Source organism: Macaca mulatta, chromosome 17 (assembly GCF_049350105.2).
Source record: "Macaca mulatta isolate MMU2019108-1 chromosome 17, T2T-MMU8v2.0, whole genome shotgun sequence".
NCBI lineage: Eukaryota > Metazoa > Chordata > Mammalia > Primates > Cercopithecidae > Macaca > Macaca mulatta.
In genome coordinates this window covers 24,964,926-24,989,173 of record NC_133422.1, presented here as the reverse complement: position 1 = coordinate 24,989,173, position 24,248 = coordinate 24,964,926, and the positions used below count along the sequence as shown (strand labels likewise).

The 24,248-nt window shown below is 42.5% G+C and overlaps 1 protein-coding gene across 1 annotated transcript; it reads right to left on the bottom strand.

The window, feature by feature from the left end:
- Positions 1-1,817: 1,817 nt before the first annotated feature.
- On the bottom strand, positions 1,818-17,752 carry CBY2 (chibby family member 2). Its single transcript, XM_077973977.1, has 3 exons — positions 17,642-17,752; positions 13,766-13,846; positions 1,818-3,489 (listed from the first exon to the last, which is right to left on the bottom strand). The coding sequence occupies exons 1-3, from the start codon at positions 17,750-17,752 to the stop codon at positions 2,299-2,301; spliced, it is 1,383 nt and encodes a 460-aa protein (XP_077830103.1). The 3' UTR covers positions 1,818-2,298.
- Between the last annotated feature and the right edge of the window lie 6,496 nt (positions 17,753-24,248).

The window sequence follows — 24,248 nt, the reverse complement described above, 5'->3', positions numbered from 1 at the left end:
TGCAATCCCTTGGAGTTCCTGTTTCCATTTCTGTGGAAGAAATGATACTGCCTTCCTTACACGGCTCTGAGGATTACTGGAGGTCATATCAAGTGAAAAGTGGGGTGCAAACAGTTCTGTGGGTGTGGGTGACTGCTTTTGGCTTGTTCAAGTCTCAGAAATTTAGCCAGCATGAACAATGGATGAGGAGTGATGATATTCCAGTCTCAAACTCTTGTCTGTCTCAATATAAAGATCAGTTTTCCCATCAGCAAAATGGGTAAACTTTCCTTAACATGTGACTACTCATTTATCTTCATTATTAGTGAATGGAGCATTACATTGAGAATCAGAAGGCTTAACTGTCCTATACAGTGATTCCTAAACTTTGCTACATATTGGAATCACCTGGGGAGCTTTTAAATGCCCTGCTGCCCTGTCACAGCCAATATCAATTAAATCATAATGTCTAAGGTGGGGTCCGGGTGTATTTGTCAAAGACCCTCAGGTGATTCCACTACACAGCAAAGTTTGGGAACCACTGCCCAAGTCCCTTTTATAGTCACCTAAGGGTACCTTTCAATTTCTTGGCTTTAAAGTATGTCCAACTTTGAAATGGACACTGAAGCCCAGGACAACAAATCTTGAGTCTCTGCACCTGCTCCCCAGTAAACCTGACAGCCAACCACCCTCCTCTCTTGCAGCCAACTGGTAAGTGTGAAACATGAGTAAGTAGAGGGAATCCAGGGTTAGGGAAGTGAGCCTGGGGTTGGGGAGAGCACAGGGCACTCATTCCCAAACTGGGTGAATAACAGAGAAAACACAGAAAAAGATTTCAAGATCACATAAAATTGGGTAATTATGGGTTCACCCAGGATAAGCAGATTACTTCACTGTAGGACTTGTTAGGACCTTTAAATCAGAGTACGATTATGAATCTGCCGGAGGGGATTCTAGCAGCATTTCCTCTGTGCAAACCTTTTATTTTCTCAGTGTTTTTCTAGGACTTGTGTTTCAATCAATGTTACTTGGAGAAACATATAGCAGTGTTGAAATTTGTCCCCCAGGGGACATTCAGCAATGTCTGGAGACATACTTGGTTGTCACAGCTGGGAGCCAGGTGGCTATTACTGGCATCCAGTGGGTAGAGGCCAGGGATGCTGGTAAACATTGTGCAATGCACAGGACAGCCCCCATCACAGACTTGTCCAGCCCCAAATAATAATGGCACAATTGAAAAGCCCTGGCTTAGGGTAATTTCTTCCCCCATAGACCTATCCCCACTCCTATAGCCTCAGAAATTGGAGATGATGAGGGAGCAAGGAGGATAGGAGAAAGAGAAGAGGAGGAAGAAAAAATTAAGGAAAAAAAGGAAGAACTGAAAGAGAAAAACAGAGACAATAATAAAGGCAGAGGTAAAGAAGAGACCAGGGGAAAAAAGGAGAGAAGAAGTCAGATTCATAACTGTCTTGAGAGCAACCAAGATTTTCTTCAGTAGATGAAAGGATAAACTGTGATCTATCCAGACAATGGAATTTTATTCAGTGCTAAAAAGAAATGAGCTGTCTATGAATCTATGAAAAGACACGGAGGAAACTTAAATGCATATCCAAGAGAAAGAAGCCAACCTGAAAACGCTCCACACTTGGCGATTCCAACTATATGATATTCTGGAAAAAGCAAAACTATGAAGACTGTAAAAAAGATCAATGGTGGCCAGAGGTTGGAGGGGGAGGGAGGGATGAATAGGCAGAGCATAGAGGATTTTTAGCGATAAAAATACTCTATATGGTACTACATATACTCTATAATACTCTATATGGTACTACAATGGTGGCTACATGTCACTATACATTTAATCAAACCCACAGAATGTACAGCACCAGAAGCAAACCTTAATGCAAACTTACAGACTTTGGAATGATTATGATGTGTCCAGGTAGGTTCAAAGACTGTCACTAGTGTACCACTCTGGAGGGATGGTGATAATGCGGGAGATTATGCATTTGTGGAGTGGGAGTCTATGGGAACTCCCTGTCCTTTCTGCTCAATTTAGCTGTGAACCCAAAACTGCTCTAAAATATTGTCTATCTTTTATGAAACAAAGAAACCCAAAGAAAAAGGCCGCATGCTGGTGTCAACTGGCCCCAGCCTCCTCACACCTTTATTAATACTCTGAGTTTAGGAAGGCCACTAACGCTGCTTTTCAATAGGTACGAACTGGTTGGGAAAGGCGAGGACGACAAAGGCAGGCAGGGGATTCTCTTTTGCCCAGTGTTCGGTGTCCCAAACTCGGCGTCCCGGTGCACGGCGGAGGCCTCAGACCCTGCTGGGCTTCTTGGGGTCCTGGCTCCTGCCCGGCATGAAGGCGTAGAGCTCCTCAATGAGCATCTCCATGCGCGCGGTGACCTCGGTCACGGTGTCGATGACCAGCTTCTGCTGCAGCTTCAGCTTGTTGTTCTCCCACAGGGCCTTGTTTTCCTCCTGGAAGCCCCTGTGCTCCGCCCGTAGCACCTGCAGGGTCCTGTTCTCCTCCTGCAGGAGCCGGTTCTCCTTGAGCAGGGCCTGCAGCGCCTGCCTCATCTCTCTCAGCAGCTGCAGGGGCTGGCAGCCGTCGGGCAGGCCCGGGCCCGCCTTGGCCTCCTCCTCCCCGGAGGGCCCGGACATGTTGCTGACCATCTCCCGCAGGGCGCGCAGGGTCTTGGAGTCCTCCTGCGGGGCGGGGGGCCCTCTGGGCTCCTCGAAGTGGGAGGAGAGGCCGGAGCCCTGGTCCTGCAGCAGCCCGGGGCTGCAGGGCTCCTCGTGGGGCGAGGGGGCGGGCTTGCTTTCCTCGGCGGGGGCGGCTGCGTCCTCTGTCTGGGTCCAGTAGGCCTGTTTCTGCTCCAGCAGCTGCTGCAGCGCGCGGTTCTCCTCCCGTAGTAGCTGCAGGGTGCTGTCCTCCTTGCCGCGGGGCACCTGCAGGGCGACGTGGTCCTTCTTCACCACCTCCAGGGACGCGCTGTCCTTTTGCGGCAGCGGTGAGGGGGGCCGGCTCTCCTCCCGGCCCAGCGAGGCCTTGTGCTCCTCCCAGAAGACCTGCAGGATTTTGTTCTCCTTGCGGAGCATTCTGTTCTCCTCGCGCAGGGCCTTGTTCTCCTCCCGCAGAGACTTGTTCTCCTCCTGCAGCACGAACTCCTTGGCCAGCCTCTTGTGGTGCAGCTTGTGGTGGAAGGAGGCGGATGGGGAGAAGTAGGGAGACTGCAGGCGGCAGTTCTCATTCACCCAGCGCCCGTCCTGGAACACGAACATCTCGTCGCTGAGCTGCACCCGCGGCGGGTTGTAGTCCAGCTCCAGGTCGGCCTGAGACATGGGGCGCTCCATGGGGTCTAAGGGCACGGAGGAGAAGCGGTTCAGCGGGTAGGAGTGCTGGCTCGCCATCCTGCGGCTCAGCCGGGGCAGGGCGGCCTGCTGCGCGCAGCGAGGGATGCTGTGCAAGTTGTGGAGCCTCGGGAAGGGCTCGGCTGTGCCCCTCTGCGGGAGAGAATGGGAAAGCGTTAACGATGGGACAGACACACTCGGGGCTGGCTGACAAAGTAAGGGGCGAGGACATCCCCGGATAAGCCCCGTCTGATTGTCTGGCCTGGCCACAGTGGGCGTTTTTGCCTCTTGGGGTCCTCACAAGGAAATGTGGCGGATCCTTGTCATTCCAGTGAGTTCTGTTCTATTAAGTCATCTCCAACGCTGAATTACCAAATATAGAACCATTGCTCCTATGGGAAATAGAGGGCTACATTCCTGGGAGCCTGTGGTCACAATTTTGTCAACCAAACAATATATAACCTAATTTAGTGCTTATTGTTTATTGATTCATTAACATCGAACTCACGTCAGCAACACTGTTACGCATGCCCAAACAAAACTTCTCTAACACCTATGTTTTCTCCATGTGGCACAGCATAGCCTTCTTGTGATTGGGAGTACTAGACAGCACTTGACTTGGAATGGCGCGGAAGCCATTTTTAACAGCAAAATCACCAACAAAATGCACAAGAAGGCAAAAAAAAAAAAAAAAAAAAAAGTAGCACTAGATCGACTGCGCAATGGACCCTATTTTCTAGCCTGAGAGCTGAAACAAGAAGGCTCCTTGGCTGGGGACTCAGCCTTACACAACTCAAATTTTCACCTCTCTGTGCATGTCTGAGAATTGCCATAAAAGTGCTTTAAGTATTGATTTGGTGGATACACATTTTAGCAAGTAGGCAAATTCACAAATATGGAATCCATGAATAATGAGAAACAGTTATATATTATGGAGGTCAAAAGCATTAATTTTAGAGTCAACCAAATATTTTGAGTCTCTGCCTCACTACTTACCAGTTAACAAGAATTTGGACAAGTTATCTGAGCTTTAATTTCCACAATTTCAAATTGGGATAATTGTATTTACTCCTTGACTCCTAGAGACATTTTTAGGATTAAAAAAGGTAATGTACAAAAGCACTAAGCATGGGCTCTAGCACATTCTGTCACCCTAAAGGAGGAACAAACACTGTTCTCAAGGGCCACTGCCCACAGGTGTGTACTCTCACTTAGCATGAGCAGAGAAGCAGCATGAATCATCCAAACAGCCACCCAAATTGCTGTGTCCGAAATGGTGGTGCCATTGATCAGCCCAGCCTTCTCTCTTGCCCATCTGGGCATATCCTTCACTCTTAGCCACCCTTGCGTCTTTTCTGCTAGCAGCCCCTTAAACATCCACTCCAGCTTCCAATGCAATGCTAGACTCAAAGCAGAGTCTAACTAATAATTTTGGAAGGAAAGAAAAACCATCCCAGACATATCACTGAGCAATGAGCATTCAACATGTGGTGATACAGCCAGCCAAAGACCCTGAAGAATTCATGATGGTGGCCACAGACCTCAAGACCACAGCATAAAACGGGGTTCAGATCCACAGAACTTAACTCCATTGAGTTGGTAGCTTTCACACGTCCCAGTACAGAAGAATAACCCCAGTGAGTTTTAAATGCAGATTTCTGAGCCTCCCATTGTGAGTCTGATTCACTCAGACTGGGGTGTGGCCCAGGAATCTGCATTTCTAACCAGCTCCCTCAGGTGATCCTGGCTGCAGGTGGTTAGGACAGCTCTAAGTCAAGCAGAATATGCAATTTGCTTAGGTGAGGGTTGCACCAGCGTTAAAGACTGAAAGGTCACAAGAATTTTCATCCTGATTTTGTCACTGATGGGCACTTTGAAACCAGAGTGCTCTCTAATCCTCTTTGACCCCCAGACTTTTCACGAGTGAAAAAGAGGGAGTTGGGCTCCATGATCTTAAAGGCACCTTCCAACATTGAAAAGCCAATGAAATATACCTGTAAAATGGAAATAATATATGCCCTGCTTAGTTCACAACACTGTTGTGAGGATTAAATGGGAAAATGCAAAAATATTTTTAAAACCAACAGTGCCAAAGAACCGTAAAGTGTTGTTATCAGAAAAAGTAGATTTCACTAATGCAAGAATTGTAAGATGTATTCAAAAAGAAGTGAGCAAGTGGAGTGCACACTGGAGAAGAGGCGATGATTGCAGCAATGAATTTAAATAGAAAGATCATGATAGCTACTTCCAAATACACCAAAAGTGCTTCATCCAAGTATATCAAAATGCTCTCCAGATATCAATTCCTTATGTCTTAGGTTATTTTCACAAGTGTACAGATAGAGAAAATAAAAAACAACTCAGGCTAGCTACATTTTATATATGTGTGTATGCGTATGTAGAGAGAGAAATACAATTTGCATGGTATATAAAGTTGGTTAGAATTCTTTAAAACCTAAAGAGCTAGATAAATAGAAGATGCAGTTCTATGCCATTAACTTTGCAATAAGCACATGTCATTAACTTTGTAAGGATATGCTCAATCTTCCAGATAGCAAGGGTATGCGGGCATTCTGCAATCAGAATCTTATTTAGTTTAAAAAAATTCAGCCTCCATGGTTTTCACATTTGTCAATTGGGGAAGCAGATTGGCTCCCGTAGCTGTCTGTGATCAGAATGCACCTCACGGTGGATAACCTGGACCATTTTCTGGTAGGTTTAAGGTCCTGAGATCCAGGATTTCTGGGAAGATTAGTCAAAGCCAATAAGGTATGAATGGTTTTTTTGTTGTTGTTGTTTTGAGACGGAGTCTTGCTCTGTTGCCACGCTAGAGTGCAGTGGCACGATCTCGGCTCACTGTAACCTCTGCCTCCTGGGTTCAAGCAATTATCCTGCCTCAGCCTCCGGAGTAGCTGGGATTACAGTCGCGCACCACCATGCCTGGCTAATTTTTTGTATTTTAGTAGAGACAGGATTTCACCATGTTGGCCAGGATGGTCTTGATCTCTTGACCTTGTGATCTGCCCGCCTCTGCCTCCCAAAGTGCTGGGATTATAGACGTGAGCCATGGCGCCCGGCAGGAGTGAATCTTAAGAGGTCCTCTCCATCCCTGCACTAGAACCAATGCTTTTTCTCAGCAGGATTTGACTCCAGAAGCTATCAACATGGAAAAATGTGGTTTTAGTCAACATGTGCATCCCAGTCCTGAGAAGGAAAGGGAAGAAGGAAACAAACATTGAGCCTCAATTTCATGCTAGGCCCTGAACTGAGCATTCTACCTACTAAATTCATTTATCCTCACTACACTGATATGTAAGATGTTATTACTATTCTTATTTTACAGATGGAGAAGCTGAAACCCAGAGAAGTTAAATAACCAGCACTAGCTCCTTCACTAAGACACAAACCCACTTTTGGCTCCCTGACCTTCTATGTGTGAAGTACACACATGGGAGACCACCATGGATTTATCAAAAGACTTACAGTGCTTTGGGGATCATTATATCTTTTCCTTCACTTTATATGATGGAAAAGTTCAAACATACACAAAAAGAGAGAGAATAGTCTAATAAATGTCCATGTACCCATCACTCAGCTTCACTAAGTATCAAATCAAGGCCACACTTGTTTCACCAGGCCTCAATCTGATTCTACAACCACTCCCCTACCACTAGGTTCCCTTAAAGCAAAGTGACATTGTGTCATTTTATCCACAAATACATAAATATGTGTCTCTTTAACAGAATCACAATACCATTATCATCCCTTTAAAATTTAACAATTCTCCCTCAATATCTGCGAATGCTGAGTCCGTGTTCAAATCTCCCCAATTCTCATTTCTTTTTAACGATCATTTTTTTTCAGCCAGAGAGGCAATCTTCTTGATCCAACTAAGGGTCCAAAGAAGAATCATGGATGCTTTCTACCTGCCCATGTTTGGCCATGATGGCTTTTAACTCATGGCATTCAGCTGCCTGTGTTCTACATCCACCTTCCAAACTGGGTACCCAAGGAACATTCTGCCGCCCCTCAACAGAAATACACTAAACAAAACATTAACGTGGTGGATCCCTAGCCACAGACACCCTGGGTGTTTGGGCCCTGGTCCTTATTTACACATTCAGGTGACCTTGCTCATATCCGCTCACTTTCTGACCTTAGTTTCCACTTCTGTAAAATGAAGGGTAAGAGTCATTATGTCTAAGTGCTCTCTTGGCCTATCTCTGGTCCAGTGGATTCACATTTGTAAATTGGCACCACTATGACCCTAGCAGCCCTCTTTTACCAACCTAGTTGGCATCCCGTCCTCTCCCCTAAATGGCCACCTCTTCCCAAGCAGGCTTTGTGCCCTCTCTTGTTCCATGCCCACAGCACCTAATCCAGGAAATGCTGATGGACTAATAAGTCCCCTTTATTTTCTCAACAGGAAACCAAATTCTTCTCCAACATCTAAGTCCTATTGTCTTTCCTCCTATCCCCAGACAGGACCAAGAAAGTGGTCAAGTCCAGTGTTTCCTCATGGCTTAGTTTCTTAGAATATTTTAAATGTTTTCAGTAGTCATATATTTATTTTAATAAGTAATAGAAAAACATACCTATATTAAATATACAGGCATCTTTAGATATGAGAAGGTTCAAGATTGAACTTTGGGAAAACATTGATCCAAAACAAACTTGTTTTTTCCTGTGGTATTTCTCTGATTCTGATCAGAGCTAGCTGGATTTAATCCTTAAAGGAAAGCTCTTGGCCTTGTGAACATTCTTCACCCTAGTCATGTACCCATTCAAGATGTTATTGCACCAATTTTTCCCCTACATTAGTGTCAGTGAATCAACTAACATTAATTTGGCATCTACTGTGTTCCAAGCTCACAGACCCTGCCCTCAGGGAATTTCCAGTTGATTTGAAGAATCAGTGAATAGCACCAATTACTTCTTGGTGCAAATGAGAGAAGTCAAAATGCAGGAAGCATTAATGCAGGCAGCAAGGTGTGGGGAATAGGGGACTAGAAATGATAACATCTGAAGAGAGTTCTGGCCCTGCACTATATGAGTGCATGACCTTTATAGAGTCACTTCATTTCTGTGCCTTAGTTCCTAGAAAATGTGGATGTTGACATGAATCAGGGCCAACCCATATATTTTTGAAATGCCCAACTCTAGAAGGCACTATTCACTGTTACTGCAGTGCACAACCTGTACAACCCTCTATACAATGTCACCAACATCTGACCTACTTCTCTCAGAGGGTTCATTGTTCAGAAATAAAAGGAGACTTGGAACATTTTCTTTGTTTATAAAGAGCTGCATACATGCAAGAAGGACTACTGCTTTTAGAAGAGACATTGCTTAGCATTTCTTTACAGAAAGATTATATAGAACCAGAAAAAAAATAACACCAAGTGACTATAATGTGTCAGGTTATATGCTAATTGATTTCTGTATTCATATGTAATATCTTACCCAAAAGAACTGGCATGATTCTGCATAAGATTACATAGCTGGTAAAGGAGTGGAACCAGGGTTTAAAATGAGGATATTTGACTCCAAACTCCATATTTATTCTAGCACTTCACAATGCTCAGACATTTTATTTTGCATGTACTAATATCATTCCTTTGCAATGGCTCTCTTACAACCAGGCCTCTCCTCTGCCCATATGAGTAAGTTGCAATTATCTAAGCACAGTGACCTATCCCTTGTTTTTGTGACATCCCAAGTCTTGGGAATTAGAAAGCAAATTTCACATTCCTTGGCAATAACTGAATCAACCAAAATACACTGCAAGATTGGGAGCAAATACTAGGTTGAGCCATAAGAAACTGTTAACATTTTACCATTTTTGGCCTACAAAAATGGCCATTTCTTTTGCCTTAATATATGTAGTGTATTTGATAAAGCTATGTCCTCATTTCCATTCATACTTAAGACTTTAAAATAGTCCCAAGGCAAAGCTGTTACGGTATGATGTAAAATCTATAAGCATGGAGTTTTCCTCACGTGAATTCCACAAACACCTAGATTCATCCATGTACTCCCTTAGAGGAAGCTCCCATCACCCCCTGCACACAAGCATGCTAGCGGTCCATTTCATCATCTTGAATATATAATCCAATGAGGGTAAAGGCCCTAAATTTCCGGTAACTTTGGGCTCAAAAGTCCCTCCTTTGACTGCTCTTGAGTAAGTCACTTTGCCTCTCTGAATGTCACCTCTAAAATAAGCCTAAACATGACCGCTCTGCCTACTTCCTGGGGTTGCAAGAGGACAAGAAAGTGGTAGGCAAGCTGTCATAAAAACTAAACAGATGGGAAGTTCTACTGGTAAGGTTTAAACATACCCAGCCTAAAGCGCTATGCAACATGGAGTATATTTCTTTACAAAAGGGCTACCCAAAAACTGAGCATCTGAGTTCAGCGAACATATGCAGTTCCAGGATTCCAGACCTCCTTGGCCTGTGTTAGAAGCCAGTTCCTTCTCAGTAGGACTCCTTGACCAGTGGTATTACTGAATTGGTTTCATGGGCCAAGCTAACCTACCCTGATATCCTTTAGCCTTTGACAAGAGGTCTTTGCCAATACAAGCCCCAAGAACACCCCAGTAATGTTCTCCTAAGCCTGGGAGGTACCATCTATGTAGCATGGTGCAACTGACCATGAAAAAAAAAAAAGATTGTTTCTTTCCTGGTCTCTAGGAAATGCCCTCACATAGAGATCCACTAGGTAGGAAAGAAAAAGATTGGCTTCTTCATGGAAGAATGGGATATGAAGCTGATGCAGAAGGGGAATAAGTTGGCCATGGGCTCATCATGCCTTCCCATCGGGTGCTAGAAAGGTGCCAAGAGACTCTGTCCTCTGGGGAAATATGCTCATAGCTGTAACCCAATGATGCATTAGTGCCAGGGATCCAGGAAGGGCCCTGGGCACGAACATCCCCTTCACAGAAGCCTGAAGTCCCACCTGTGGATTAGAATTCTTTCTTAACATTAGGTCTGGCACCCTCCCTGGTAAATGTAAGTGGTCCTGGAAGGAAAATGCCTGAAATCTGCCAACAACTGTGTCTTTGTCAGATCACCAACCTGGTGGCAAGTGAAGAACATGGGGGAAGGGGACAATTGAAAGAAGGGAGGCAAAAAGCAAAGGCCAAAGGGCAAAGGGAAAAGGGGAAGTGAAAGGACCAAAATCCCTTACTGGTGCTACAGGACTTGTAGCAACAGGTCTCTCTGGATGGGACCTTCTGGGGTGGAATTACTGGAGTTGTGGTCTCCCATCCAAAGGGTTTGGGGATGGGATTGAACAGCAACTAGCCAGGCTTAGCTGACACACTGCCGCCTCTCCACCCCTGAAAAAATGTGGCTACCAGAGCCCAGAAGAGATGTCCCAACACTGCTGATAGAGTCCAAGCCTGGTGACTGAGTTTCTTAAACACCAACTTTGCCAACATTACTGAGGGTTATTATCAGAGAACATTCAGCCATCTGAGGTACTTTTAAAGCATGTAAAGTTGAGAGGCCCCAGGATTCTGGAAGGAAAAGCCAAGTATGCTACTGATTTTCATATGAGATGACAAGACTGAGTCTCATTATCATTATTTTAAATTAATTCACCTCCCCGGTACCATGGCAAAGTCAGTGGTGGTTTTAATAAATACTAACAGGTAAAAGGATAATTCACAAGGTAAATGTGATCGATGTTGATAGAATTACAACGTTAACAGCAAACAGGATAAAGAAGATGTCATATGTAGTATGTTTGCATACTGTTTAACAGAGACTCTTGTGAAATCTTCCTGGGAACCGTTATTCAAATTGGCGGCGATCTGGCTGCTGTCAGCAGGAATTCACTGCTTCTGAGGAACAAGCCCAAACAAAGGGGAAGGAGAAAAGGCAACTGGGAAGGATGAAGATGGCACTGGTGCGTGCTATTGGAGCTCAGTCTGACCTGGTGTAGCTCTTTCATTAATGATCTAGGAGTAAACAATGCCTTAATGAAATTCACAGAGCATGCTCACTGGGGAAATGTGAAAGTCTTTGAGAACTGAATCATTACGTGCAAAAGGAACCAGGAGATCAGCTAGCTTGGGCTGGAAATGGCATTGATGGCTTGCAAGTTAATGTGCTGGAGGGAAATAGATCAGAAAACACAAATATTTAATGTGAGGAAGAAAAACGGGAAATCAATGCGTCCTGAAAAGACCTAAGGGTGATAACAAGTAGTGATCACAGGCATTTGCAATGTAATTGAGAAGCCTAAACATACAGCAGGACTGGGAGCTGGGAAGCAGAGGCACTTTCTAGAGACAGAGCTGCTGCCACAAGTCCTTTCTGAAACAAATGGAAAGTGGATTCCATCCCAGAATAGAGTAGCTTTTGGCAAATACAAAATAAGAAGCCCAGAGATGAGCGGTTAAGATGCGGGGAGAAGACTCCATCTCCAAAGAGCAAAAGAAGAACCACAGAGCTAAGATGCAGCGTGGCCCAGCTTAGTGGCATGTGCCCTGGTATAGCGGAGAACATGGGCACTGATTGGAGTTCAAGCCCCTTCCTCCATCTCTGCCATTACTAGTGGGGTTCCTGGGGTTGCCAGTTCCTGTACCTGTAAAATCTCTACCTCACACTTACTTGGCACCGTGCTCAACACATGATCGCACTAACATTCAGTCGATATTTCTTCCTCTCCTTGCTTCCCAGATCAACCCTGTCCCCTAAGCCATGCACCATCTCATCTAGGGAGGCCGAGTGAGCACATTGGTCCCTCTCGCAGCCCTGGTGGTATTTTGGTTCAGATTATCTACTTGTAGACACCCACACCCGTCCCCAGAGTGCCAGTCTTGAGCATCCTGACAGGTGTCCAAAACCTGGTGCATGGCTTGTGCCCTCTTGGCAGGTGTATACACCTTCCCGTGAGAGGTACACATGCCCAGACAGGAGATATCCTCTCATTCTTCACCCACTCTGCCCCCACAGGACCCCAGCAGCAGCACCAGGTCCTCCAGAACAGTAATCAGGCAGCCCCAAGACAAGCTTGAGCTGTCTTAAACCACATTCTCTTCTCTTTGATTGCTGGGCTGTTTCTGGGAGCTGGGGAGGGAAAGTTACGGTAGGTGTTGATGGAAACATCATTCCAATTTCTCTATCACATGACCACTACTCTTTCAAATCCTATCCCCTCCTTCACACCACCTCTAGGTTGGCATCCTCTGCCTGACCAAGTTTCTTAAACACCAACTTTGCCAACATTACTGAGGGTTACTATCAGAGAACGTTCAGCCATCTGAGGTACTTTCAAAGCATGTAAAGTTGAGAGGCCCCAGGATTCTGGAAGAAAAGATTGGTTTATATGGGCCATGAGGCATCACAGCAGTAACACCCACTCTTGGGGAAGCAGTGGCCAACACAACTCCCTGCATATTTCAGGTGGAAAGAATCAGGCCCAAAAAGATTCCTACAGCTTGTTATCCTGTCGAATGATCAGGGGGAAGTTATCTTATATTCTAGCTAAGATTCAAGTCATAGAAAAGTGACTGTTCATTACAAAGTTATAAAGATAATGTGAAAATAAACATCCAGGATGTTTTCTTCTTCCATATGTTTGCCTCCCACTGAACATACTTGCCTAGATTGTTACAATTATATCTGGAATGCTCACCAGTGGTCAATCCTCCTCCTACACATCCCTGGACAGAGCTCTCAGATAGTTACCTCTGCTTTGGATTCCTCCATCCTACATTTCAACCCCTCTGGTTGCATGGCCCTGGTCTTCCAATGAGGCCTTAGGTGACTCTGGAGAAAGCAAAGCCACCCCTTTGTGACATAGCATCAGTAGACACAATTCAATCAAGAAGACTCCACTAAGGAAAGAGCTGATTTCAGGCAGGAGGAGACCTGAGAATCTCTAGCCTGTGAGGACTTCACCAATTCATTGACCACAAAAGCATCTATGCCCATGGCCCCTACATCTGTCTTTGGTGCATAGCAGGGCTTAATTCTCTTGACAACTCCAAATAACTCTGTACCCCTCTGTCCATGAAGGAGGTTTTCTTCTCATGGATTCATTCTTATGCATTTGATTCCAAATCCCAGTTCTAATTCTCCTCTAGAAATCCAAAGTGAATGCACAACACTAAGCACCAAAAGGTCTCGTTTTGAGAAGGTTGGGTTACTTCAGAGTATCATAGAAACTTGGAATGTTAGGACTGGAAGTTCTTACCAAACCATCTGACCCAACCACCTCATTCGTGGGAAAAAGAACCCAAGGCCCACAGGGGCTATGTGGCCTTCCCCAGCACGCTGCCTGCTGGCAGCCAACCCAAACTAGAACCTGAAGCCCTATCTCTGCTTATTCTACAACATCTTGCTAGAGTTTTGAAGGAGGAGGTAGGGGGTTATTCTGGCTAACACCGATAGGTTACATCCTCTGTGATTATCCCTACCTGAGGTAGAACCACATTGATTGGAATTTCTAGGCTTTCAGATCTGGTATCTCTTTTTCTTGTAAAATTTGGCCTTGAGTGCTGTGGAAAAGAGAAAAGAAGAAGATTGCTGCTTCCCAACTCATCCTCTGGGCCTCAATTGCTCACCTAAAAAACATAGAACTTTCTACTCATTTATTTCCCTCTTGTCAGTTATGTACAATTATGAAAGTCTGGAAGAATGTGTAGACGATATCTGGCAAGACGGTTTATCAATCTCTGAACAGATATTAAGCTAGATATTATAGTTGATGTAAAAGACTTTTGAAAGTCTTTGACGCGGAGATAACTGTACCTGCTTGCCTAAGATGATTATTTCTATCTCAAGTAAAAAGCCATACCAATGTGAGTTGCCAGGTATAGGTCCTATGCAGAAGTTGGTCACCAAAACACTCAGAACATTCCAGAGGTGACATCACAAAACAATAGGGTGTTTTTCAGGGCTCATGGTTTCTGTCTGAGCATCACAGGTGGGAATGAGGCATCTGACAGGCAGGAAGAACCTGTGGGGGCTGTGACTACTTGGCCGGTCAGGGTCAGTGTGACACACAATAGCTCAAACATTAGCCCCCTGTTGGGTCATCCCAGCTGCCATTTGTATTCTCACTGCCAGGCTAAGTTGAGACCCCTAGTTTCTCTCCAGAAGTGGCGTCTTCTTGGAGTTCGGTCACTCAAGAAGAAGGAAACACAACTGAACTCTTCCCACACCAAGCGAGAAAGTGTAGTCTGAGGTGTTTTCTGACACTACTCAATTCCTTAATTCTCTGACATCAACTGTGTGCCCTACAATTCCATTTCATTCTGATGCTATCTACCTGGAGTTAGTGTGATAGAGCTGAAGGGGCTTAATGCCCAATGCAATAGAAGCCAATACTAAAACACTACGTTCTTTAAAAAAGAAAAACTTGTATATTCAAAGTCAACTCCCAAGGAGACAAGAGTCAAACTCAAACCCGTCTCTCGGTGCTGACATTAAGGCAGTATTTTTATTAGAAAAGTTTCCGGGGGTAGATTCCGAGATTAGTAGGTGATTGGTAGATGGAAATGGGAGATATGGAAAGTCCCAAAGAGTAAGAAATCAGTAACTAACAGAAATTTTTGAGTTTCGGGATAGCAGATAAGAAAAGAAATTTAAGCTGCTGAAACTCCCTCCACTTGCGAGATCTAGAAAAACCTGGCGGAAATTGGTTGGAACCAAAATGGCTGACTGGAGCTTGCACACAATAAGCTTGCTGATGTCGTAGGCTGAATTTCCACCACATGTTTTGTACTAATTCCCCCTGAATTTGCACATGCAACTCAGGAGTTAACATGAAGAAATAACTGTGCATGCCCAAGGACTTTCCAGACCTCCCTTTTCCTTGTACCAATCACCTGCTAATCTCAGAATCCACCCCCTGAACCTTTTCTAATAAAAATACTGCTTTAATGCCAGCACAGAGAGACAAATTTGAGCTTGACTCCTGCCTCCTTCAGAGGTGACTTTTAATATAAAGCTTTTCTTTTTTTCAAAAACTTGGTGTCAGTATTGGCTTCTAGCATATTGGGCAGTGAGCCCCTTTTGCTTGATAACAAACTAGAACCCCAGGTGAGACGAACAGCCTGTTCAAGGTACTGTTGCCCCTAGTGGTGTGCAGGCCCCCTGCACTGATCCTGAGTAGCCACCTAGACCAGTGCGTTCAGAGGCTCAACTATAGGGTTCCTGCTTCTCTACCATGGCACTTCAGGTTCCCTTGGCACTTTTCCTTTGGGAAAAGAAATTGCTTCTGGATTAGACATCTTTCTGGTGAGTACCTTGTTAATACATACCTGTACTTTTAATTGTCTTTGAACTCATCATAAGGACTGTGGGTTCAGGTCCCACCCTGTGGTTTAGGATTATGGATGAGAGTCCCACCCTTGTCTAGGACTGTGGGTTTGAGTCCTACCCAAGGGGGATTCTGGTCAGGTTAGAGTCCCAAATCTGGTGTATGTTCAAGTCACAAAGAATTAAGGCAATAGTAAAAAGCTGCAGCCACTGAGATAATCTAGTCTGGTTCTGATTTTTGTTGATCTGTCTGTATTTTTGGTCTGTGTATCAATGTTTGGCTTAACAAAGGTTAAAGACTGTGATGGCTCCAGCAGAAGCCTTATGAGAGCTCCAGAGTAGTTTATCCGCACACTCAATTAGAACAAAGCAACTCCATAAACTAGAAAACCTGAAGAAAAATGGCACATGGAAAAAATGTCAGTCAAACCCTCTTTCTTCTTCTGCCCCTAAAGAGTTGTCATGTAGTCTTCTAAGTTATTTGCCTGTCTTTTCTTCTTGACTACTTTGAATCTGCTGACTTTTTTACTAGTGTTGAGATAAAACTTACTGTTCATGGTATTACTAGTTTAAGGTTACTGGCTAAAGAAAAAAAAAATGAAAGAGGTCTTTTAAAATCAAAGTGCCATGGAAACTGCTTTGCTCATCAGGGCAAATAAAGTTGAGCTATGTGAACAGGTTCTAATTTTATCAGGAAAATAAGTTTGATCCAACTGTCTCGTTTACGCATATACATGCATTATGTTATGTGTTGTTTCTATATGGTATCAAATGAGCTTATAAATAAAAGAGTACTGATACATTAAATAAATAAGCCCAAAAGCTTTTCAAGTTCATGTGACTTTAATAATCTTTGGAAAATAAAACCAATTTAAAATTATTGATAAAATAAAAATAGATATGTCTTCAGAATTGTCAGCATGTGATTTTGCCTGTGTTTACTGGTCAGCTGACATGTGCATCTGCTAGTTATTTTAAGATGTCCAGGTTTGGCACAAAAGTCACGAAATTATAAACCTAGCCAAAACAGAATAATCTTTGTTTACGTGATTCTTTTGATAAATAAGACTAATATTGTTGGTTTAATGACAACAATGAAATCCTCTGATTTATCAGCAAAATATCCATGTATTTCACTTCAAAGTTCTTACTTAGGTGAACACCTGATATTCACAAGCTGTGAAATGGTTAACAAGGAAAAAACTTAAAATGATGACCAGCTTTGTCTAATATCTCTGTTCTCATAACTAATCTAGATAAACTGTTAAAAACAAATAAATTAGATAAACGTAATAAATGAAATTCTTATGTTTTTGAAAATCTTGAAGTTATCATACTTACTGAGCAGCTGGGTCACTTCCAATTAAGAAAATGTATAAGGAAATGTTTCTAAAGGTTAAAAAATGGTTTTAAAATACATAAATTATAATATTTTATCTATAAAATACTGATATATGACAGACAATTCAAGAGTTCTTACCTCCTAGGTTCTTCCCTAAAATAAGGATTACTAAGAGTTAATATTGTGACTTATATATGTAATTGAAACTACTAGATACAAGAGAAACAATTCTATATGCAAAATGTATAAGAAAAATAGGATGTGTTTTTGGTAAACACATAAGAAGACAGGAATATGGTTTTCATTTAAGGGCAAGTAATTTTGCCTAGTTTAGAGGTTCTAAAGGATTGTTTTAAATTGAAGGAATAAAAAAATTATAGATAAAACTAAATAAATATAGAAAGTTAAAGAATGAAAATATAACAAATTGGAAGAGGTTATAAAAGGTTTACGGAAATCTTATCTTGCAGTCAAAACTAACTGAGATTGAATAGATTTGTTTATAAGGTCTTATTAAAATTAGCTGTAATATTAAAAATGCACTAACACAAAACTAAAAATTTTGGTTAAAGCCACAAAATTTTTTGAAGTATTGATTTGCTCTCAATGATATTGCAAGAAATATTGACTTTAAATTCTAAAATTAAAATGTCAGATTTATATCTCAGAAGTTCAACTTTTCCTGTACCTTGTTACATATAAGTTGCAGATCACATTCATTATCTTCTGTTTTTTTCCCCTTGAAAAAAACATATCTTTTTGCTTGGCTGGTCTGATAACTCTTCTTCAACTTTTTCATGAACTCCTACAATTTTTTACCCCAGCCCTAATGCTGTTCTTATGGCATAATGCTAACATATTTATCTTAAAGTTTAGAAAAGCAATGTTTTCCTCAAATGTAATATAATCTTATACTCTTGGCTTTATGATATGTCTGAATTATTTTGTATAACCAGGAAACCGCCCATGTAACTTTCTGTTACTTACTTTTGAGGTCCTTTGACTGTCATGCTAGTTAAATGAATAACTATTATTTTAAAATGACCTGTAGTTCGTTTTGATCAAATGTTCTGAATCTTTTAACATCTTTGGTAGGATTTATCTGGTAAAGTTGTATGGGAGACATTATCAAATGCTAAATAATACTGGATCTTCTTTTGGTTATGTTTATGGGTGCGCTATTGATATAAATGTACTAAAAATTACATACGTTTATAAAAGTCTCACATGCTATGAGTCGTAATTTTGATATGTTAAATCTTTTTAAAAGTTATATTTGTGTAGATACATTATTAGTAGAAATATTCTTAAGATTATATTATTATAAAAATCAGATGGTCCTGATGTGATGCTGTCAGTCATGGTTCTGGTTGTTATCTTAAAATGCTACATATAATAGAAATAACTACATTTTCCTGACAATTGACAACTTTTATCAGGTTTTAGCCATGGCTAAGTTTTTGTAATCCACAGTTATTGTTTTGAATTCTTCTCTAAAAAGCTTTCCAATCAGCTACAACCCAAATTACTTTTCATGCAAAGGACTCTGATCAGTACTCTTAAACACAGATTTCTGATAACTTTGGAGATAATGCCATCAGACTAGGAAAAGTCTTCCAGGGCTCTGATTAAAAAGTTGCATGAGAATTGCTAACCCAACATCAAACAGAACAAGAATTAGCTACATGGGACTGAACTGATAGAGGAATAAAAAGATCTTTTATGACATTTTTATTTGAAACATTGATGATCTCTTATGTTTTGTTTTCCTGAGTCAAGAAAACATTTTCCTTTTGAACCGTTTTTAACTTACAACACATTAGATAAAATATACCTTTGTGAACAAAACTTTGAGGCATTTACCTTTCTCTCTGCTCTCTCCAGAACTTGGAAGCTGTTTGTGAGTATTCTCAGTTTATGGCAATATATTATTTGCATTAGTTTTCAATAAAAAACTATTTTCTTTGGTAATAGAACACAATTGGAGACACTGGTTATTTTACTAAGGCTTTGACTGGAATGACATGTTTTTAGGTATGACCAGAATGGAGGTTAACTTTAGAGCACCAATAAAAAAAGCCTCTTAAAAAGACTGGCCTGGTAGCTGGTCTGTAAGGTTCCTTTACAAAGTTTCTGTCCTCGCAGTAAGTAAAAAATGTCACTTTCTGATAGGTCCAGCAACCTATTTTGGGACCCTGAGAAAAGAGGAATAACACATCCATTCATCTAGGTATTACAGGCACAATCTGACGGCAAATCCTTGGGTTGACTGATCTCAAGGCTTTTAAAAGTCAGAAATTCCTTATTTTAAAAGGTCCAGCAAAGCCCATTCGAAAACAAAAGCCTATATGGTGAATCATTATTCTTGCTGTACTTTATGCAAATAATCAGGTCAGGTATAATGAGACTAGAACTTATTTTACATACAAATTGATCCTACAGTGATTTGTCTTTGGTAAAAACGGGGGACTGGAGAGAGAGAAATTATGTTCAAAAGAAAACGATAACACACCTGTCTGACCAGTGGGCCAAAGCTTTAACTTCTATAATTTGTCAGGGACCCTCTGTGCACCTCCTGGATATACTTTTTTTTTCAGTGTGTCAACCACCCACGGGCTTATGAACGTGCTGACAGCTGGTGCATGAGAGGCATTTGTCTGTTAGGTTATCTAGCTACTCTCCTTTCTATTTATATTGCCAGTGTTACTCAACACAGGACTATTTCCTTGAAATTATTTTCCAGGACTAGACAAACCCTACCTGCAAACCAAGGAGATGGAGTTTGGCCTATGTTTGGCAGGACTCTCTTGCCATGGTGGGGAGTAGACAATCATGAATATATGATTAGAAATCTGTCAATCACTCTAGGTAACTTAGCAAATGAAGCAGTTGAAGCCACAGGCAACCAACAAAAATCTTTAGCCTCTTCAGCCAGGATCATAATAGATAACAGAATAACCTTAGAATACATATTGATGGGGCACGGACAAGTTTGGATAGTAGCTAACATATCATGTTGTATTTACATGAATACATCTCCTGAAGTTGAAATATATGTAGAAAAATAAGATAACAAGTTGACTGGTTACAGCAAATTTCTAGAGAAGAACCAGGTGCCAACTCTTAGGTTTAGTTTCCTGGATCACACACTGAATCCAATATATGCTGCAGGTTTATACTAAAAATGGGACTTTCTCTATTTCTAACACTTACTGTTGGATATCTGGTAATCAAATTCTGCCTCCAATGCTATGAGGCGGGCAGATCATGAGGTCAGGAGATCGAGGCCATCCTAGCTAACACAGTGAAACCCCGTCTCTACTAAAAATACAAAAATTAGCTGGGCGTGGTGGCAGGTGCCTGTAGTCCCAGCTACTTGGAGGCTGAGGCAAGAGAATATCGTGAACCTGAGAGGCCGAGCTTGCAGTGAGCCGAGATGGTGCCACTGCACTCCAGCCTGGGCGACAGAGCAAGACTCCATCTCAAAAAAAAAAGAAACCAACGTACTAGTAATACAAAATGTTAATATTAAACCAGATATTAAAGAACATCTTCAACCTAATGCAAAACAATTTCATTTCTGAGGCCCAGACTTGTATCCCTAGTCAGCAGGAAGAAGTTACAGTGGTTGTCACCCCTCATCCCTCACAATTGAGGAATTTACATAGAACAGGGGGAATTGAAACCATGCCCCAAAGAGTTAAAGAAATCAGCGGTTAAATTCTTGGACTTACAGGATAACAGATAAGAAAATAGCTTGCTGAAAAACTGAAACTGAAGCTGTGCCCCAAAGCATAAGAAACCAGTAACTAACAGAAATTCTTGAGTTTGCCAGATAACAGATAAGAAAAGAAACAAGCTGCTGGAACTCCCTCCACTTTAAGATCAAGAAAAACCTGGCTAAAATTGGTTAGAACCAAAATGGCTGACTGAAGTTTGCACAGAATAAGCTTGCTGATGTCATAGCCTGAGTCGTTTTATACTAACTCCCCCTGAATTTGCACATGCAACTCAGGAGTTAACATGAAGAAATAACTGTGCATGCCCAAGGACTTTCCAGACCTCCACTTCCCATGCACCAATCACCTACTAATCTCAGAATCTACCCCTTGAACTTTTTCTAGTAAAAATACTACCTTAAGGACAGCACAGAGAGACTCCTTGACTCAAATTTAAAAATCTTTGGTAATGTAATTAATCATCTTCTTTGTTTTACCGTAAGTGGATTTTCTTCAGTCAAAGCTGGCTTGCAATGTGGGTGTGGGACTGCAAGCAGGAAGTGATAGTGTCTCTGGATCTGCTGACCCTGGTCTATCTCTTGGAGTTCACTTTCAATATAAAGCTTTTCTTTTGTCAAAAGCCCAAGGTCATAGTATTGGCTTCTAGCGCATCAGGCATCAAGCCCCTTTTGCTCAATAACGTTAGCATCAGATCCCATAAGTTAGGGGCTCAGTTCCACAATCCCACCAGGAAGAATAGCTCGTGGATGCTGGGCTTAATTTCTGGGTGATGGGTTGATCTGTGCAGAAAACATGTAACAAATCTGCACATCCTGCACATGACTTCAGAGCTTAAAAGTTGAAGAATAAAAAAAGAATAAATGAGGCTACAGAGAGCAAGGTCATGGCCACTGTACATCAGCAGACCCATGTGCAAAGCTGGAAACCAAGAAATAGTTACTTATTATATATCTTCATCAGCTCAGCTGCTATATCAAAATGTCACAGACTGGGTAACTTAAACCACAGAAATGTATTTCTCACAGCTCTGGAGACTGCGAAGTTCAAGATCAAGACGCCATCACTCCCAGGCTCACTTCCTAACTTGCAGATGATGTCTTCTCACTGTGTCTCACATGGTGGGGAGAAAGAGTTCTGGTTTCTTTTCCACTTCGTATAAGGACACTAATCCCATGATGAGGGCCCCTCACGACCTCATCTAAAACCTAATCACCTCCTAAAGACTACACCTTCACATTTATCACATTGAGAGTTAGGGCTCAACATATACGTTTTAGGAGGACACAAACATTCAATCCATAGTAGTTTATGATTTGAGCAAGTCACCCCACCTCTCAAAAGCTCATCTCCCTCCTCTCCAAAGTGGGGAAATTATATCTAAGTTGACACAACATTCTAATAGAAGCTGACAGTAACCTCTCAACAAATACTCATTGTTTTTACTCCCTCGTACAAAATTACCCTTTGACTCAAAATCTCTGGCAGCTGACACACAATTGGTGCTTCTGTTAAAAAGGCTTGAAACTACAGCTTCTGTAAGGGCTTGTTCAATTGCTTGATTAATTTCCTTTTTGTTTTCAAAGGGAGGAGCATCTTAAACTGGGCCAACCTGGTCCCAACCTCAGCAGTTGCCCATCAGCTGGGTTTCTTCCTCCTCTGTAGGGTGCACATCTGTAATTCAGTACTGAGAAGTTTCCCTGAGATCATGCCCAAAATGCCTGTTATTACTGAGATTAACACCATCATCAATCATCCACGTTCCATGAGCATCTGCAATTGGGCACTACACAGAGCAGGGAGGTAGACATGCCTCGCAGGTTTCTCATCTGAACAGACAGGTAGAGCAGAGACAAAGGAAAGGGCAAGCCTGCATCGAGATTCTCCAGGCTTCTCCCGCCCGCAACTGTCTGATGATGAATCACAAGGGGAAATTCAACAAGCAGGAGGGCCCATTCCAGAGTGCAGGGTTCCCTGCCCTTCCCTAGAAAAATCACAGAAACTGTGGCTCTTGGTGCAGGAGTCAGAGGTGGATGTGGGCTCTATGTTCTGGCTCTTCTCTCATTCTCATTGTGGAAAGGGGGATGGGAGGGTGGGTGGGTGTAGCAAATTGTCAGGATGCCTGTCATCTCCAAATTGCAGGATGCAATTGAAAACAAGGTCATTTTTGCTACATAGGGCAGAGGGTAGCTCTACCCTGGAGCCGCAGGGGCAGTCCAAGTACAGCAAGGTCTTGGGCGAAGCTGCTGTTAGGACTGGCGATAGCTCTTGCCTTCTGAGGAAGCAGGAGTCAGCAAAACGCAAGAGAGGATGCTGGTGAGTCTATCAGGCAACAAAGAAAGACCAGCTGTTGGAAGAGTCTGAGAGTGGAAGGAAGCAGAAAAATAGAATGGCAGCTCTCAGGAGCATGGCCAGGGTGAGTGGTTGTTATAAGATAGAAGAGTCACTCACATTTGCAGGAATATCGGAAGAAACAATGGAGGTGGAAGGTGCCAGAAAGTAGGGCAGTTGGCCCTCCCAAGTTCCAGAGGTAATCAGGAGAGTAAATCTCTCTTGGTGAAGTCAGGAAAGACCTTGCGAAACTTTTCCTTCTGAATCCAGGAGCCACTAGAAATTGCCCCGAAGCTCTGACATTCTCCCAATATTAGGTAATTTGTTTACTTGATCCAAGATTGAGGCTCTATCAAAAGACAGCCAATGAAAAAGATATTCAGTCTCTAAAAAATGGTCTTTTATTTTGGAAAAAAAGGCAGAAGAGGTGACTAGGGAGGTCTCTGCCCCCTCCACTACCCCCTCCACACTCCCCCATCCTGAGATGATAACTGGCCTTGTGTCCCTAGCAGGGCAGGAGCCATGGAAGTGAATTGGACACTTCCAAATTAAGAGGCAGGTGGGTCTCCACTTCATTTTGACCAATAGCAGCAAACTTGAAGGCATTGTTTATTAGGACAACTCTAATAATGATTTATGCACATCTGTACATTTCAATTTAACCAAAATTAAAAATTACCAGATTAGTTAAGTGTGTAATCCTGTAAATTAATTGTCAATTCGTTGCTCCCTAATGATAATAAAATGCTTACCAAATAGCATATGATCTCTGAATAGTGCCAAATAAATTGATTAAAACATTTCCTCAAGAACTAACAAGGGTCCCATTTGCTCAGTGTCCTTGATGAGTTATAGTATGGTCAGGACTTTGAAAAATGGGTCTGAGATTGGACTTGCGTTACGCTAAGGAAGGACAAACTGTCCAGGTGACCAGGTCAGAAGAATGCGCACCTCCGCACCCGGACCCCATTGCAGAGGTAGTTGAAAAGACACAGAATCTAAGTCAAGGTGCCTACGCTGGAATCCTGTTGCCAACCCCAGCTAGCTGCGTGACCTCTGCTAAGCCTCAGTTTCTTGGTGATTAAATGGGCATGATAGTTTTTCCAATTTTAGGTTGTGGTGAGGACTAAATGAAATAACACAGGAAATGAAGGACTTTAGAGCTGTGGCAGGCAGGCCTCACCCACAAGGTAGTCAATAAATACTGATTGATTGAAAACTTTAGGT

Coding starts and splice junctions, on each gene's coding strand:
- CBY2 (XM_077973977.1), bottom strand. CDS start 17,752: ATGAAAAAGTTGAAGAAGAGTTATCAGACCAGCCAAGCAAAAAGATAT. Junction 13,847..17,641: donor TGCAACTTATATGTAACAAG/GTACAGGAAAAG, acceptor TCTTTTCCACAG/CACTCAAGGCCAAATTTTAC. Junction 3,490..13,765: donor TCAATGTGGTTCTACCTCAG/GTAGGGATAATC, acceptor TCTCTCCCGCAG/AGGGGCACAGCCGAGCCCTT.